General features: G+C 47.7%; 2 protein-coding genes across 5 annotated transcripts in view; one reads left to right on the forward strand and one right to left on the reverse strand.

The window, feature by feature from the left end:
* Positions 1 to 12084, forward strand: part of BOC (BOC cell adhesion associated, oncogene regulated) — a 74662-nt gene extending 62578 nt beyond the window's left edge. For 2 of the 3 annotated variants that reach the window (XM_081080330.1, XM_081080331.1), the window contains exons 9-19: positions 2765 to 2927; positions 3325 to 3435; positions 3934 to 4140; positions 4500 to 4681; positions 5122 to 5227; positions 5590 to 5712; positions 7887 to 8108; positions 8870 to 9105; positions 9315 to 9391; positions 9889 to 10082; positions 11177 to 11904. In XM_081080330.1, coding sequence (XP_080936456.1) covers positions 2765 to 2927; positions 3325 to 3435; positions 3934 to 4140; positions 4500 to 4681; positions 5122 to 5227; positions 5590 to 5712; positions 7887 to 8108; positions 8870 to 9105; positions 9315 to 9391; positions 9889 to 10082; positions 11177 to 11361 — 1806 coding nt within the window. In that variant the 3' untranslated portion in view covers positions 11362 to 11904. Of the gene's footprint in view, positions 1 to 2764; positions 2928 to 3324; positions 3436 to 3933; positions 4141 to 4499; positions 4682 to 5121; positions 5228 to 5589; positions 5713 to 7886; positions 8109 to 8869; positions 9106 to 9314; positions 9392 to 9888; positions 10083 to 11176 lie in introns of all 3 variants that reach the window. The other variant, XM_081080332.1, reaches the window with a different exon arrangement.
* A 648-nt stretch (positions 12085 to 12732) lies between these two features.
* Positions 12733 to 16145, reverse strand: part of CFAP44 (cilia and flagella associated protein 44) — a 94926-nt gene continuing 91513 nt past the window's right edge. For both annotated transcript variants that reach the window (XM_081080312.1, XM_081080313.1), the window contains one exon: positions 12733 to 13541. In XM_081080312.1, the coding sequence (XP_080936438.1) occupies positions 13368 to 13541 (174 nt within the window). In that variant the 3' untranslated portion in view covers positions 12733 to 13367. The remainder of the gene's footprint in view (positions 13542 to 16145) is intronic.

A 16145-nucleotide genomic window follows, 5' to 3' on the forward strand; every position in this document is an offset into this window, starting at 1 on the left:
GCAGGAACTCTGGCATAGCGAGTGAGCTCTAGAGCCAGGAAAACAAATATTTGTGAACAAGTATTTTCTCTGAGGGCTGTGAAATACCCCCTCAGTTCTCAGGATTCATCATAGCTCAGGTTTGACAAGCAGGCATTTGAGTTGAAAACACATCAGGTTGTTCAGACCTTAGCTATTTCTCCTTGACAGAAGGGGGTCTGTCCTGGTGAATGTTTTGAGAGCTGTCAGGGAAGGACTCTCTGGCTCTGTCAGGGTACAGGACAGAGCTGAGCCAGCCCGTCCTCTTGGACAGTTTGTCCTGTGAGGAGGACAGGGCCCCCAGACTGCCACCCATGTTCAGGGCTTCACTCTCACTTGCTGTTACTCCTCAGGAAAAAAGGACAGAAAATTCCCGTTAGGAAAATGCCCTTGAAAGACGTTTCTGTTCATCCGAGGTGCATGCAGTTTTCTTTCAAAGGCCAGTAGGCAGCAGACAATTACTGTTCTTAAATGGATTTTTAAAAATCTCATTTGCTAAGTAAAAATGTATTACAAATACTAGATTTTATTATGCATTCACAATATTTTTGCTTATAAAATTGCTATGTGTACTTAGAAGAAAATGTGGAAAATATATGAATGTGGCCCTGAAAGTATTTATCAACTCTTCTTCCCCCTCCAAAAAAAATGAACAAAGGAAAAACAAAACCAGCCCTGCACGGTGGAAAGTGCTGGCTATGCAGAAGCCGTCTCCCCTGCTCTGGACCCTGGCAGCCTCTCTCATCCTGTTCTTTCCCTTCCCTTGCTCTCCTAGGAGACCTTGGGTCAGGACAAGTCCACAGACTCAGGCTTTGTCAGAAGGACACCTAGGGCAATGCTGCCTCCTAGGTGGGGGCTGAGGCAGGGCCGTTTCTCTTTAACCCTCAGCCTGCTGGCTTCTTCATAGCCAGCCAGCTAGGGGATGAGTGCGTTTTTAACAGCAAGTAGCACTGTTCAGCCCAGGTTATGGGGCAGGGCTGGTCCTATTCCTTATTTCTCCGTGTAACTGGACGCCACCACCTCAGAGTTGTGGACAAAGATCAGGGCAGACCAAACACTCGTGGTCCCCAGGAGACAAGAACCAGCATGAGAGCAAGAAAAATATTTGTCAGGCCAATAGGTGGCCATGAAACTGTCTCACCAAGAGGCAGGCTGGCAAAGGCCAGGCATGGTGATCCGGAAATGCCAGGCTGAGGCCGCATTTACCCTCTCAGTGTGTGTGACAGTGACTAATTATTGGTCCATTTCTTATTTTCATTTCTGAGCCCAGTGGAAGTGTGAGGCCAGTTCTGGGAGGGCTGAGGGAGAAGGTGCAGGAGGGGAAGTGGGAGGTCCCCACTGGGTCTGGCTTCCATGAACCCCCAATCTGTGGGGCATTTGGAGTTGTGAGGTGGACATTTACAAGGCAGAAATTATGTCTTGAAAGCAGTTCCTTTCTTGAGGGACTAACATGCCTTAAAGATCATCACAAAAGAAAGGATTTGGAAATCAAAAATGAGCATTTGGGTTGTGTTTTTTCAGCCCCCCTCTTTTGCTGGAGACTGGGAATCATTCAGCTCATTTTCCGTTTTTCACACGGTGAAGCGAATTTCATTTCCTGATGCGTCTGCAGACGCTGGGCTACTGTGTTTGGGTTTCCAGCACCACTGGGGATTCTCAGTTTGTAAAATCTTCTCCCCCTGGAACAAATCCTAGAAGCCTGACATTAATGAGCCCAGACCATCCCTGTCCCTTGAATAGCAGGTTTTGTTCTACTTTGGAATATTCTGCTTGGAGATAAGAGGTTTTCTACCAGCTGTTTAATTCCTTCAGCAAAGCAGAGCTTCGGGTTCCAGCAGGCTTTCTGAGATGGGCACAGTTGGCAGTTAAGTCTTCTGTCCTGAAAGGAAGGGTGGGTGAGACGCAGCAGCCTCTCAGCATCGGCTTTTGGGAAGCCTGGAGCTTGCTTCCTTGCTTATTTATTTATTTATTTACTTATTTATTTATTTATTTATTTATTTATTTATATTTAAAGAGCTAGGAATCTGAAGCCATTAATATTAATCCATAATCGTTACAGTTCATCTACAGTTTCTAAGTTCTAAGCAAGGAAAGAGGGCAGGAGCAGAAAATGGAGGACTGAAATCTCACAGTGCAGAATGATGTAGTCTTAGGCAAATTATGCATCTCTCAAGTCTTAGTCTCCTCATTGGTGAAGTGGGAATAATACTAACACCAATCCCTTGGGCTATTGTCATGAAAGCACTTTCTAGTGCATATAAAGTGCTTAGTTCCATGCCTAGCACATAGTAAGCACTTGGCAAGTGTGGCCATTTCTACTGGTGCTGCTATTTTTTCTCATCCTCATTATCATCTCATTAGAGTATATACTAAAGGAGCTGGGGTTGGTTTAAATAGAGCAAGGAGAAAGGGTTAAATATGGTGGTTTTCAGAAAGAGAGAGGTCGTCTTTCGAGAAATTCTCAGCAGTATCAGTCAGGCCTTGTGACCCTCCCCACTGGGTTTTCTTTGATGGGAATCATTAGATGAGGGGTCAGGGAGCTGGACTTCACTGTCCCGGGGGGATGGATGTCCCAGAGCCAGCACGTCTGTGCTCAGCAACGTCATCCCTCCTAGCCTGGCCCATTCTCCTTTCCTTCCTCCTGCCCTCCTGGGCTCAGTTCTCCTTTCCTTGCAGAATTTCTGCTCTTCCTTTTCCTGTAGTTCCAGGCTGAGATGCAGGTCCTTATACCATGCACCTTCTCCAGCAGGTCACAAACTCCTCTGACGATTGGACTATCTCTGGCATTCCGGCCAACCAGCACCGCCTAACCCTCACCAGACTGGACCCCGGGAGCTTATATGAAGTGGAGATGGCCGCTTACAACTGTGCAGGCGAAGGCCAGACGGCCATGGTCACCTTCCGAACTGGTAAGGGTCAGTCATTTCCCCCAACTGGGGGTTTCCATGGGCCTGAGCAAATCCTACCAGGCCCAGGTGGGAAGCCCTGCTCACCTTGTCACAGCTATTCACCTTGAACTTTATTATCCTTCCATCTCCTGTCTCCCTGTGGTTTGTGTGCCCTTGCTGAAATGCCACCTCTCAGCAGGAGAGTCACCAGCTGGCCTCTCTGTCATCCCTGTGCCCATCCCTCCCTCGGGGGCCAGACACGGTCCCATGATTGTCAGGCAGAGCTGGGAATCAGACCACACTTCCAATGTCCTGCATTATTTGCATCTCCTTATCAGACCTCAGGCAGAAAGGACTCTGGAAAGGGAGCCCTAATGCACACTCCCTCCCTTGCTCATCTCAACCCATTTCTACCCAGGACGGCGGCCCAAACCTGAAATCATGGCCAGCAAGGAACAGCAGATCCAGAGAGATGACCCTGGAGCCAGCCTCCAGAGCAGCAGCCAGCCGGACCATGGCCGCCTCTCCCGTAAGCCCCCAGAAACCCAGAGGGGTGAGGTGATGAGCAGTCAGAAGTGGAACCAGGTCCACAGCCTTAGGTTCACTGCTGCAGGTGGAATGGGATCTTGGTTCTGTGGGTCTGGGGGTCCTTATGACATTCTCTTGGCATCTCCCCAGATGCCCACAATGAGGAAATGTAGATTAGAGCTTTTCAGTAGAACAGCGGAGTCTGACAGTGGGGTTGCTGGCGCTGTGGTTCCAGAGACAGTGGAGGGGAGAGCATCCTACCCTTGGCCCTCCACATGCTGACATTACAGAAGTGTAGCTTTTAGAGGTCTCAAGTGCTCCTCCAGGGCGAGGGCAACCCAAGTAGGCCCTAGGAAGATCGGGTGCAGCCAGCAGGATGGAGGGCTGCAGGGAGGAGCAGGCCCTATCAGAAACAGGCCAAGTCCAGGCGCCATGGAACGGTTATCGCCTAATCCTGTCCCCTTCTTCTTTCTTCCTCCCTCATGCATGGTTTCCCCAGCCCCAGAAGCCCCAGACAGGCCCACTATCTCCATGGCCTCGGAGACATCAGTGTACGTGACCTGGATCCCCCGTGGGAATGGCGGCTTCCCAATCCAGTCCTTCCGTGTGGAGTACAAGAAGCTCAAGAAAGTGGGGGACTGGATTCTGGCCACCAGTGCCATCCCTCCCTCCCGGCTCTCAGTGGAGATCACAGGCTTAGAGAAAGGTAGGGGCCTGACCACCGTCCTACCTGGTCCCTCTGCTGCCCTCGGCCACCTGCAGAATGAGAGCTTTGGAGGTTCTTGTCACTTCCCATCCTCCACCTGCCACTGGGCTCCTATGGATGCTCTTGATGGTGTTACCTTGGTCCCACAAGCCCTTCTCCCTCCCTTCCTCTCCACCTAAGAGGCCCAGAGCCATCTCCCTATGTGGCTCCTTTCTGATGAGGGTGGGCGTTCTTGTGAGTCCTTTGGGGAAGGGCTGCCCAGAAGATTCCCTCCAGGTGTGAGGCCTGGACAGGCGGGCCGTGAGGGAGTTGGAAGGTGTTTCCCAGCCCCTGAGTTCAGTGAGGGTCTCTCTCACTAGGCACCTCCTACAAGTTCCGAGTCCGGGCTCTGAATATGCTGGGGGAGAGCGAGCCCAGCGCCCCCTCCCGGCCCTACGTGGTGTCGGGCTACAGTGGCCGCATATACGAGAGGCCCGTGGCGGGCCCTTACATCACCTTTACTGATGCGGTCAACGAGACCACCATCATGCTCAAGTGGATGGTAAGTGACCTTGCACAGATTGCAACGGGAAGGTGGGCTGAGCTTAGCGTTGGGCAGGAGCTGGCTACCTAAAGCATAGGCAGGGAGGAATTACTTTTGTGTTTCCCCTTACATGTTCCTCCGCCCATGTACCTGAGCGTTGGGCCAGAGAGACTCTCACCCTCACATATCCAGGCAGGTTCAAAGGGTACTTAAGTCTTTGGGGAAATGGCAGTTTGTTTCTTTTCTCCAAAAGCTAGGTGAACGCTAAGCTAAATAAAATAATGAGTGATCTCCACAGCATCCTCCAGAGAGCATTGGGGATATTGGAAATGTCTGCCAGGCTCCCCCAGTGAATTTTAAATTCTCGGCTGGGGTAAAATTTCCATCCCTCAGTGGTTCTGCTCACTGATGATTCCTCTGCTCCACTGTCAACATGTTTCTTCTCCATTCCCTAATAGTATATTCCAGCAAGTAACAACAACACTCCAATCCATGGCTTTTATATCTATTATCGACCCACAGACAGTGACAATGATAGCGACTACAAAAAGGATATGGTGGAAGGTGAGAAACACTTCTGTGTGATTTAGTTTCCTCTGTTGGCAAGAGGGTCTTGGTGTTGGTGAAAGTATAAAACCTGGGCTTGTGGGACCCAAAGCATCTGTGCCCCATATCATGACTCCTTCGTGACCCACTTGGGCTCATCAAGTTCACAAACCCACATGCTTGCTTTCCATGGTGATGGGACAACAGGAACTAGGGTGGGAAGCTGGGACATTTTCTCTAGTGTCCTCTACCACATGGCCCCCTGTGCCAGTCAGTGGCACCAGCCCAGGCACACAGCGCTGTCTGAGTTGGACTGCCATTGGGAGCCAAGCAAACCAGATACACATCACTACTTGTAATTCTCTTGTTCTGTTTCCCAGGAGATAGATACTGGCACTCCATCAGCCACCTGCAGCCAGAGACCTCCTATGACATCAAGATGCAGTGCTTTAATGAAGGAGGGGAGAGCGAGTTCAGCAACGTGATGATCTGTGAAACCAAAGGTGAGTCTCTTCTCCTCTTGAAATTTTCAGCAAACTAGGTCAAAGTCATCGTTCTGTGGGCCTTTCTGGGTATCTCTTCCCCAGAAAGACTCCTTATTTTCCAAGTACCCCTCAACTTTGTCATTTCTAATCCTTCTGTTCATTTGCCTGTGCCCCTTACTATGTATGAATAGTTTGCCACAATGACGGCTACAAGGAACTTGGGAACTAACTCATACGTGAATTCATGGACTAGAACCCATTCTTAGGTTGGGAGCTTTCTCTAAACACTTTACTCCTACGATAACATTCAATGTTTACTTAATTTAACTACAACACCATGAGATAGGAAGGAAACTAAGCATCAGAAAATGATACACCTTAACCAAGGTCACGCAGCCAGCTAGAGGTGGAGCAAGCCTAGACTCTTTCTCTGCACTAAAACACATTAAGCATATTCACACATTAACTTATTAATAGTTTCACATTGATCAAGTGGATATGTATCATTATCTCCATTTTGCAAATACTGGAAGTGTATAAAGCAGGTGCATTGCAAAGAATATAATCAGGAGAAGATCACTGAGGAATAGGAATCGAGATAAGAAAACAACCCATTTTCCTATCACTGGCAACATTCTCCAGCTTTGCACTGCTTTCCCTCAGTTATTCACCAAATACTGAGTGACACCTGTTTGCTCAGCCTGCCCTCTTCTGTCATATACAGTGAAGTGAGGGGGCAGATAAGTGTCCAGGACTAAGAACAGAGACTTCACAAAGGCTTCGTACTGATCTTTTGGAAAGATTGAATCTTCAGGCTGAGCTGAGGAGGGAGTGGCAGGAGGGAGTGGCAGCCTGCAAGTAACTCCAGATGCTTGGAATGTCTGGTGCCTGGAAGGAAAACAAGAGGGGGGAAGGTGCCAGGGACACTGGTGGGCCCTGGGCATCGAGGATCCTCTGGGCTACGAGGTAGAGGGTCACTGCTGGCTCTGTTTTCAGAGGGTTACTGGTGACTCTGCAGGGATGGCTGGGGGAAGAGAATGGGGGCTGTGAAGTAAAGGTGAAGAGAAGGGATGAATGTGGGGCTCTTTTCTGAGGAAATGTGTTTAGGACTAGGGACGGACAGCATGTCAGGGCTGGGAGAGAGAAAGGCGTTCAAAGGAAGCCTTGAGCTTTTGAGCTTAAAGTACCACATGGGTAATGTTGTCACGTATTGAAATGGGGGAGGCCAGAAGAGAACCAGATCCTATGAGACACAAACAAGGTAAAAGAGACTTACTAAATCTGATTCTTCTGAAACATCAAAATGCAAGTGTCCCATGAGAGAAGTAGGTCTGCCTGGTGAGGACCCTGGGTAGGGGTATTTGGCAGTCATTAGGATATAGGCTAGGATGTTCATGGGAACAGATGAGAGTACACAGAGAGTACAGACCGAGAGGGACCAGGAAGACCTCCCAGTATCTGAGAAGAAGACAGAAAGGAACAGGGAAAGAGAAATGGGAGAAGCAGCCGAGAGGTAGTGAGGAAATGAGAAGCCTATGCTATCGGAAAGTCAAGGGGAAGAAGGCTGTGAAGAGGAGTTAACAATGTCCGAGACACCCTGATAATAGCAAAACGCAGACGGGGAGTTTACCATCTTAACTTGTCACCTTTGAATTGGCGTTTTACAATTACTGTCTGTCCCAGGAAGTCCCAACACCCATTTCCCTTCTCTGTGATGCGAGCTCATATCTAGTGCTTCACATCTCTTAATCCTCCCAGAAAGAGCAAGTACATGGGTAAATTCTTCTATTCCCAGTCTTTTGCTGGTTTTATGCATTTTTTATATTTTCTTCCAAAAGTTCACCAGTTCTTTCAGAAAAACCGCTACACCGTTTATGCCCAGAAGACCCAGTCTGACTCGAGTGCATGACTCACAAATATCTCAGGTTGCCTTTTAAAATACAAAGTTCAGTTCTCTTCGACGACACCAAATTTCACATTAGGTGCCAATTTCATGCTGAGCCTGGGCACCACACTCTCTAATAAAGAATTTCAAGGCCCTGCCTTGTGAATTTGACCCATTTCCCACCCCCATGGAATCAGAATATTGTTTCTTTTCATTTGCTGAAAAAGAAATGTCAAATAGATGCTGATCTGAGTTTTGTTCACAATTACAGCACAATTACAGATCTGAGTTTTGTTCACAATTACAGCTCGGAAGTCTTCTGGTCAGCCTGGTCGACTCGCACCCCCGACTCTGGCTCCACCTCAGCCGCCACCCCCTGAAACCATGGAGCGGCCCGTGGGCACCGGGGCCATGGTGGCACGCTCCAGCGACCTGCCCTACCTGATTGTCGGGGTCGTCCTGGGCTCTGTGGTCCTCATCATTGTCGCCTTCATCCCCTTCTGCTTGTGGAGGGCCTGGTCTAAGCAAAGTGAGTGAGTGACCCTTCTCAGCACCAAGCGGAAGGAACCTGGAGAGGGGAGGACGGGCCCCCAGGCCTCCAAGGAGGTCTCCGTCCAGGGCAGGATCGGAGGCACCCTACTTCCCGTTCACTGGCACTCAAGTCCCGGGTCCCCCCGAGGGCTTGGAGAGAGTCAGAGAACACGTACTCCAAGATCGGGCCCTTTCCTCCAAGTGCATGGGCCTCGGCAGATGGAGGAGAGGATGAAGAAGTGGGCGTTTGTCCTCTCTGCATCTCGGGAGCTCCATGCTTACCTGGCTCCAAGTCCTTGTAATGTCTGAAGCTGCTGCTCTGACTGCATGCTCATAGCAACCTGCCTCTTCCCTCCAAACATTTCCTGCCTCTTTGGGTCCAGGGCTGCCTTAAGCTTTCCCCCTTATCCTGGGTTAATCTGACTGTTATTCACTAATTTCTGCTTCAAACGGCACACACCTGGTCAAGTGGCCTCACCTAAATATTGCTCCTTCTGTTTGTTCAACACCTTCTTCCCCTAAACTCTTGCTTCTGTATCCCTTCATTCATCTCCCTATTGCAAAAAAAGTCTAGATGTTAGGAAGAAATGGGTGACAGGAAGAATCTTCTGAGGGAGAATATGCTCGTCCCTGGGGCAGTGTCAACTCCCTACTTCATTTGACCTCATGGTTCAGAGTTTTCTGAGATTCACGTGGGACTTTTCAAGCTGCCCCAGGTCTCCTTGGCCCAAGCGTCTCTCTATCCTTCTGTCCTTCCAGAACATACAACAGACCTGGGTTTTCCTCGAAGTGCCCTTCTGTCTTCCTCCTGCCAATACACTATGGTACCACTGGGAGGACTCCCAGGCCACCGAGCCAATGGGCAGCCCTACCTCAATGGCACCAATGGACGGGTCTGTGCCAATGGGGCACATGTGAACAGGGGCTGTCCAGCAACTGCCATGGGCTACGCAGGCATGAAACCTCAGCAACACTGCCCAGGGGAGCTTCAGCAGGTAACAGTCCTGGGTGTGTGGGCAAGCAGGCACAGGCAGGCACTATGGAGAGAGTGGCTGGGCTGCCTCCTGGGGCTTCCTCCCTTCCAGCCTCTACTGCTGGGCTGCTAGCCAGGCTTTCTTTAGTCAGGAACAGCTCATCCTATTGAAGAATGAACAGGAAACTTTCCTGGACTCTGATATGACATTTTCGTTACTCTTTTGAGCAGCAGGATGACACCAACAGCCTGCTGAGGCAGACCGTGCTTGGCAATGGATATGACGTCCACAGTCACCAAATCCCCAGGTAACCAGGCCCTCCCCATCCCTGCCTTCTACTCCCCAGCCCCAGAGCTCACGTACCCTTTAGGTCCCCAAATCCAGCATCAGTCACTGAGAGGTTGAGTGACAGCTTCTCTCACGGTCCCCACACCTGACACCTGTTCCACTGGACTCTTACCCAGGGGGTATCTGCAGTCAGGATGCCCTTTCTGTTCTGGAGCATGGGGTGGCCTCTGAATCCTCCCCTCACGTGGCAGGCGAGAGCAGCCACATACTGCGGGCTTTGCCCCTGGACACGCATTGTCTCATACACTCTGGGCTTACACAGAATAAAATGGAGGGGGACTAGAATTACCCATGGGAATGATGGTGTGGCACCTCTTCGTGTTCAGAGTGGAGCAGTCCCTGCCAGTCTGAGCTCTGACCCCCTCTGGTACCCTCGGTCAGGGAAACAGCTGGGCGGCGGCAATGTGGGCTCAGTCTGCCTGTACCTCACCTTCCCTCCTGGTCTCGTGCATGCAGAGGAACCAAGGCTAACCCAGACGAGGGCTCCTTCTTATACACACTGCCTGATGACTCAACTCACCAGCTGCTCCAGACCCATCAGGACTGCCACCACCTCCAGGAGAAGCCTGCTGCTGCCAGCCAATTAGGAATGAGGGGTGTGCCCCAGAATCCTGGGCTGGAAACGACGTGGGACCCTCTTTTTCACCCAGGTCGGTGCAAGGGCCAGGCTGGAAATTGGACAGTGTGGGGATGACATGAGGTCACCCAGGAGTCACTTGGAAGAGGGAAATTAATAATAATTGGTAGCCGTGCTTGATAAGGAGCCATCCACAGCTTTTACACACGGGACACAGAGAAGGCAAAGGTGGCTGGCCACCCTCCTTCCTGCCTCAAGGCCCAGCAGACCTATGGGAATGTACCAGTTGGGCCCTTCTCCAGCATGGGAAGCTGTGACCTCAAAGGCTAAGGGAAAAGGGCATTTTGCCACTTTAGAGAAAGAAGTCCTTTGGTCTCTGCATTTCCAAGGCCACTCACAAATTCTTACTGCCTCTCATCACACTGAGAAGTGTTTTCTAATCACTCCAAAATACCTTGCTCTGTTGGGTCTTGTCTCTTAATTAAGGACTAAGGTTACATCAGTCACGAAAGAGCCAAGTTCTCACAAACATCATCATCATAACTCTGTGCTTCCACAGAACTTTTCTTCCCAGGGACCCAATGCACGCCAGCCCCATGCCCCCGTCTTCCTTGTACCAGTCTCTTGGAAGTCAGTGCATACTTGGGTGGGCGCAGGCTGGTTCGGAGGCACGGCTGATGTTTCTCAGCGTCCATGACATGGACGTAGGTCCACATGCAGAGCCTCAGCCCTGCTTCTGGGAGCTGAAATTCTAAAAGACAGGCAGCCCTAGAACCATCGTGAAAGCTAGACTGCCTCATTTGGGGGAGTGAAAACTGTGAGTGGGGTGATCATACTAGAAGGGTGGACGAGCACCCTAAATCTGGAAGGAGCAGGGCTTCCTTCCACACTTCATGGGTTCAGCCCTGGAATATAGGCTAAGTGTTTGAGAGTCACCACGTTCCCAGCACTGAAAGGTGTAGGTGGGATGTGGGTTATGAGTGGCCTGCTCCATGTCTGTGAGAGACCTTCGAGGGCACAGAGATGCCCTTGTCGTGGCTGTAAGTGGCTGTCCTTTAGGACCAGTGGAATCAACTTCCATCGCAGAGAGAGACTGACCCAGTACCACTGAGCATTGGTTATTGGTTAGTCTGGATTTTAACGTGTCCCACTTTTCTCTCCCCACAGGCCCTCCATGCTGCTTGGGTCTTGTACCCGTTGAAGAAGTGGACAGTCCTGACTCCTGCCACATGGGTGGAGAGTGGTGTCCCCAGCACCCCACGGGGGCCTACCTAGGACAGGAGCTTGGGAGACGGCTCTCCCCCAGCCCACCAGTGCATGTATCTTTTGAAACACCACCTCCCACAATTTAGGAAGAAACCAATATTCCAGAAAGACTATATATTGTCATTTTTAAAAAGAGACAGAGAAAATGGGTATTTATTTTTCTATAATAGCCATATTTATATATTTATACACTTGTAAATAAATGTGTATGTGTTTTTGTAATTCTGGAGAGACATAGGGAATCCTACCCATGGCAGTTATGAGAGGAAAAACAAGCTACAACATAACAGGAGTCAACCAGGAAAGAGGAACAGAGACTGGCCAGAAGAGACTGAGGCTGCAGGAGGCCCAGAGCAGCTGCTGAAGGGAAGAATCCTAGGCACTGTCTGTGAAGACCAGGGGAGAAAAGCCAGGGCCGTGCTACAACAGGCTGCAGACGCCTGTGAAGATGGTCGGATCTCGTGTTACGGGAAGTTTTCAGACGATGCCCGTGAGAGTAGACTGAGACGTGTATAGTACTATAAGCATTAACAAACCTTCCAGAATCAATAATCTGTGGCAACATATCTCTAAAAACAAACACTGTAACTTCTAAATAAATGTTTAGTCTGCCCTGTAACCTTCAGCTTAGTCACGTAGGAGTCAGTGTCCTCCTTAGAGGTCAGGATTCAGCCTTTGAGTAGCTGAAGAAAACACCCATTTGTGATATTTTCAGATCCATCAAGAGATGAGATCTGGAAAAGGTAGCAGATGTTTCTAATTTTTTGTCTTTGTAAATATTGAATGAATGTCAGTGGTGTTTTTTACTCATACAGAATGCATGAATAACTGTTTAGTCCGGGAGGGAGACAGTATACAGCAGGCAAAGAGAAGCAGATTCACACTTCTCTTACTGACTGGACTTGAGGTAAAACTTGGATCATATCGAAGGAATGAAACAAAGCCTTTCTATATAGGTGTGTGTGTGTGTGTGTGTGTGTGTGTGTGTGTGTGTGTTGAAGTCCAAGTATTTTCTCCATTTAGTTACGTGTTATGCTACACGTGAACATGTGGTAAATGCCTGATAAAATTCACTTCCCTTCTTTCCAAAGACACACCAACAATTGCCAGAGGAGTTGACTCACTAGTTGTTTAAAGTCAGCATTTACTTACTGTTTGCTGTTCAACCACAGGATCCATCTTCATACGTGGAACCTAGAACTGCAGACTTGCAGTCTCTCTTCTAGATTTCAGTAAAGTTACGGATGAAATGTCACTTGAGACACTTAATCTCATTAAGAGTCATTGTGCCAGACCCTGGCTTCTCTTGTCATGAACAGGGTAACCAAGATCCCTAGGAAAGCCCAGGACTGATGCTAACTGCCTGGGACAAGTGCGCCCTCTGCTGGCCAGAACTTTTTCCATCCAACCGCTAAATTGGAAACACTCTCATTGAGACACATGATTTTCAGAAAAACTATTTTAAAAACATTTTAAGAAATAAAATGAAGCACTACAATTAACATGGAAATGATAAGAAAGGAGCTGTAGGGCAGGTAAGAGAAATGAGATGTGACCATATACACAACCTGGCTTAGAGACCTTCCCAGGAGCAGGACAGGGCTAGTGTTCTCAAGCTTCACTTAGAGAATACAGGGGACCCTCAGATCTGGGCTGTAGCTCACCTTCTGGCCCACTGGCTTAAAAAAAAAAATGGGACAGGACTAATGCTTTCAGTGATAGTTTTTCTTGCCAATGGCGAAAAAAAATCAGATGACCAAACAAATTTCCTAAAAACAGGCCATACTAAAGCTGCTGTTTTGCAGTTTGAGATACAACCTTCTGAGACCTCATATTCAGTCCAGTTGGTTCCAAACAGACCTAAAACGATTCAGTTCCATAATAAATAGATGTTGGGCGCTGCAGTCAGTTCTAAGGTAACCAAAAATTATTAAAACTACATGACTGGATCTTGTTTTAGACCTTTAGGTAAGTTCACTTTAAAATAACAGGATTGTTGCAGAAAGACAGTGAAACAACTTCTGGTGAATTTTATGTCAGAAACCTTGGATGGATTTGAAGAAAAAAAGCAAACTTGAAAGGTCCAAGGGCTTCACCTCTTCTCTTGTGCGGACTGAATGGGTGGGAGGATAAAGCCACCTTTCTTACGCAAAAGAGCAATCTCTTCCTTTAAGGCCACAATCCTCTTTGCCTGGAGTTGGATCAACTCAGTGACCTTCTCTCTTGCCACAATATCTGCTTTCCGAAGGCCCTGGAAGGCATTGCCCTGTTGAAAGAAGACACGTCCATACTTTAAGCATCATTTGGAACGTGAAAAGGTCCCTGCCCTTACACAACTGCGAGGAGTGCCTGCCTTCAGCCCATTTAAACACCCATTTCTCCTTATGTTAAGGGACTTTCATTCTTCCACTGACATTCTACCGTTGGACATATTTGTCCTTTTAGGCTAATGAACTCTTAAAATGAAAATCCCCTTCAGATGGGTAACTGCTTAAGCTAGCTATCATTCATACACCTAGAGGGCTCATCGGTGGAATCATAAAAGACAAGATTACTCCTTTTTCTACACAGCGCATAGACATATTTTATCCAAAAAGAAAATCTATTTCCTTATCTGATTTCTTTCCCTGTCCAGCCAACTCCTGCTCAGGCTTCAGACGGACAGCACTTCTAGGGAGGGCTTCTTTGCCCCATGGACTAGGCTAGGATTTCCTGCTCTGTGTTCTATCAAAATAACCATGACACGTTTGTAATTATCATATTGAATCATTTGAAATTTATATTTAACCATTTTTAAAACTAAAAAGGTGACAGTTTATTGTGGTTCAACCAAAACGTTTGTTTGACATATCCTCCTCACAAGATCCTGTGCCTCTTAGATACAGGGCCTGGTGTGTCTGGATCTCACCGCTCTGCCCGGCACTCACCCTGGAGCTCGTTGCATAGATGCTTGATAAAATTTGAATGCACATTAAAGAAAGGGACATGCCACTTATCTAGTATCTACTCTATGCCTGGGGATTTACATATGCTGTCTCGTTTAATCCTCACAACAACTCCGAACTAGATGGCTATTCCAATTTTACAGATACAGAAACTGAGATTGAGAAATTCATGAACTGGCCCAATTCACTATGTTATTAAAGGACTGGAAGCAGAGTGAGAAACAGGTTACCTGAAGTGGACAGTCCGTGAGTAGTCCATCACCCTCACTATGGCAGAACTTCGTAGTGAGAGGGGGTTACCACTACCCAACCGCTTCTGCCTCTTCTCCCTTGCCTGCCCTCACTTTAGAGCCTCTGAAAGCTAAACACTAACCGTACCCAGTTTCTCTTCCAACTAGAGGTGGCTAAGTGGATATAAAAAGAAAACTTGCTTTTGAAATGAAAGGGACAGAAGAGGCTGGGCCTATGGATGGGAAACAGAGCTGAGGTGGCCTCGTGACTCAGAAAATCACAGAGATACTGGCTCCTGACATCACGAATCCACTAAACCAAAACCCCTTAGTCATGTCCTCCAGACTGCTTGTTAAGTGAGAAAAATGACCCTATTTAAGCTCCTTTCAAAGGACACCACATCCAAACAAATTTTGGCTATTCTGATTTTGAAATGTCTTGTGACATTAGTTTCTTACCATCTGAATCCCGGTTCCTGCCTAGATTGTTGTAAGAATAGTAGCAATGGAGGGAAGGAGGCAGACCTCAGTTTAAAAACTTAACTTCCTCATGCATTAGCTCTGAAAGCTTCAGCAAGTTATTTAACTACTCTGAGCTTTGGAAAGTAGTTAGTTTTAGGATTAAATGAGATACCCCATATAAAGAGATTATACATGTAAAAGCATACCATAAAGATATACTATGTAAAGAGACATCCTATTTATTTTTCCATTCAACTGATCTCCTACCCAAACTCCAGTATATCTGGATTTACCAAAGCACATCCAGTCAAGAAATGTTTACTGACTGCTTATTCTGTGAAGATTTGGTTTAGGCATTAACTTTCTCGAACACTGCCTTGGTTCTCCACTTAAAAACTCTTAGGTGGATAAAGGGCCCTTGATATTTAAATTCTAGTCTTCCTCTCACATCTGATCTCCGATTATAAGCCTCTCAAATCCTCTTATTCATTCTCCCTGGAATAAATCACATTGTTCTTTTGGACTTTTGCTAAGACCAGTGATTTTTAAACTCGATCATGCATCAGAATCACCTGGAAGGCTTGTTAAGCTGTTACCCACCAGCTTCTGACTCAGTAGATCTGGGTTGGATCCCACGAAATTGCGCCTCTAACCATTTTCACAGGTGATACTGATGCTGTTACTCAGCAACCACACTGAAAACCTCTGACCTAGACCGCATTTCCAGGGAGCTTAACGAAAACATGAAGAAAACCAACAGAAACAAACAACGGGCAAATACTATTGTAAGGATGACATATAGTTTAGAATATGTGTTAAGATCCTAGAGGGCAAGGCTTAAATAGGGTGAATTTTTATAAATAAGTAGTATCCACCACATAGTAAGGACTACTACGTGTGACTCAAATATATGAGAACAAGTTGAAAGCCATCAGAAGTAACAAATGTTTTAGTAAAGTAACATCCCACAATTCAAGATGCCCACTTTGGGTCAAAGAGATAAACGTATATTGGAAATGGATGTTTGATACCAAATTCAGGGAGTATATTAGTATCATTATTTATACCTAAATAACCTTACCTCTCCAGGGCCAAGGCAAACCCTGCAGATTAGTACTTCTATAAATCCATGGCACCCAGGAGGCATACAATAGAGCTAGTCCCTCAGGCTCACTGTAACGTGGCCAGTATCCACTCAATGTTGTCAGCAATGCAGGTGGGCCAGAGCGTCCA

This window comes from Rhinolophus hipposideros, assembly GCF_964194185.1.
Source record: "Rhinolophus hipposideros genome assembly, chromosome: 2".
Lineage (NCBI taxonomy): Eukaryota > Metazoa > Chordata > Mammalia > Chiroptera > Rhinolophidae > Rhinolophus > Rhinolophus hipposideros.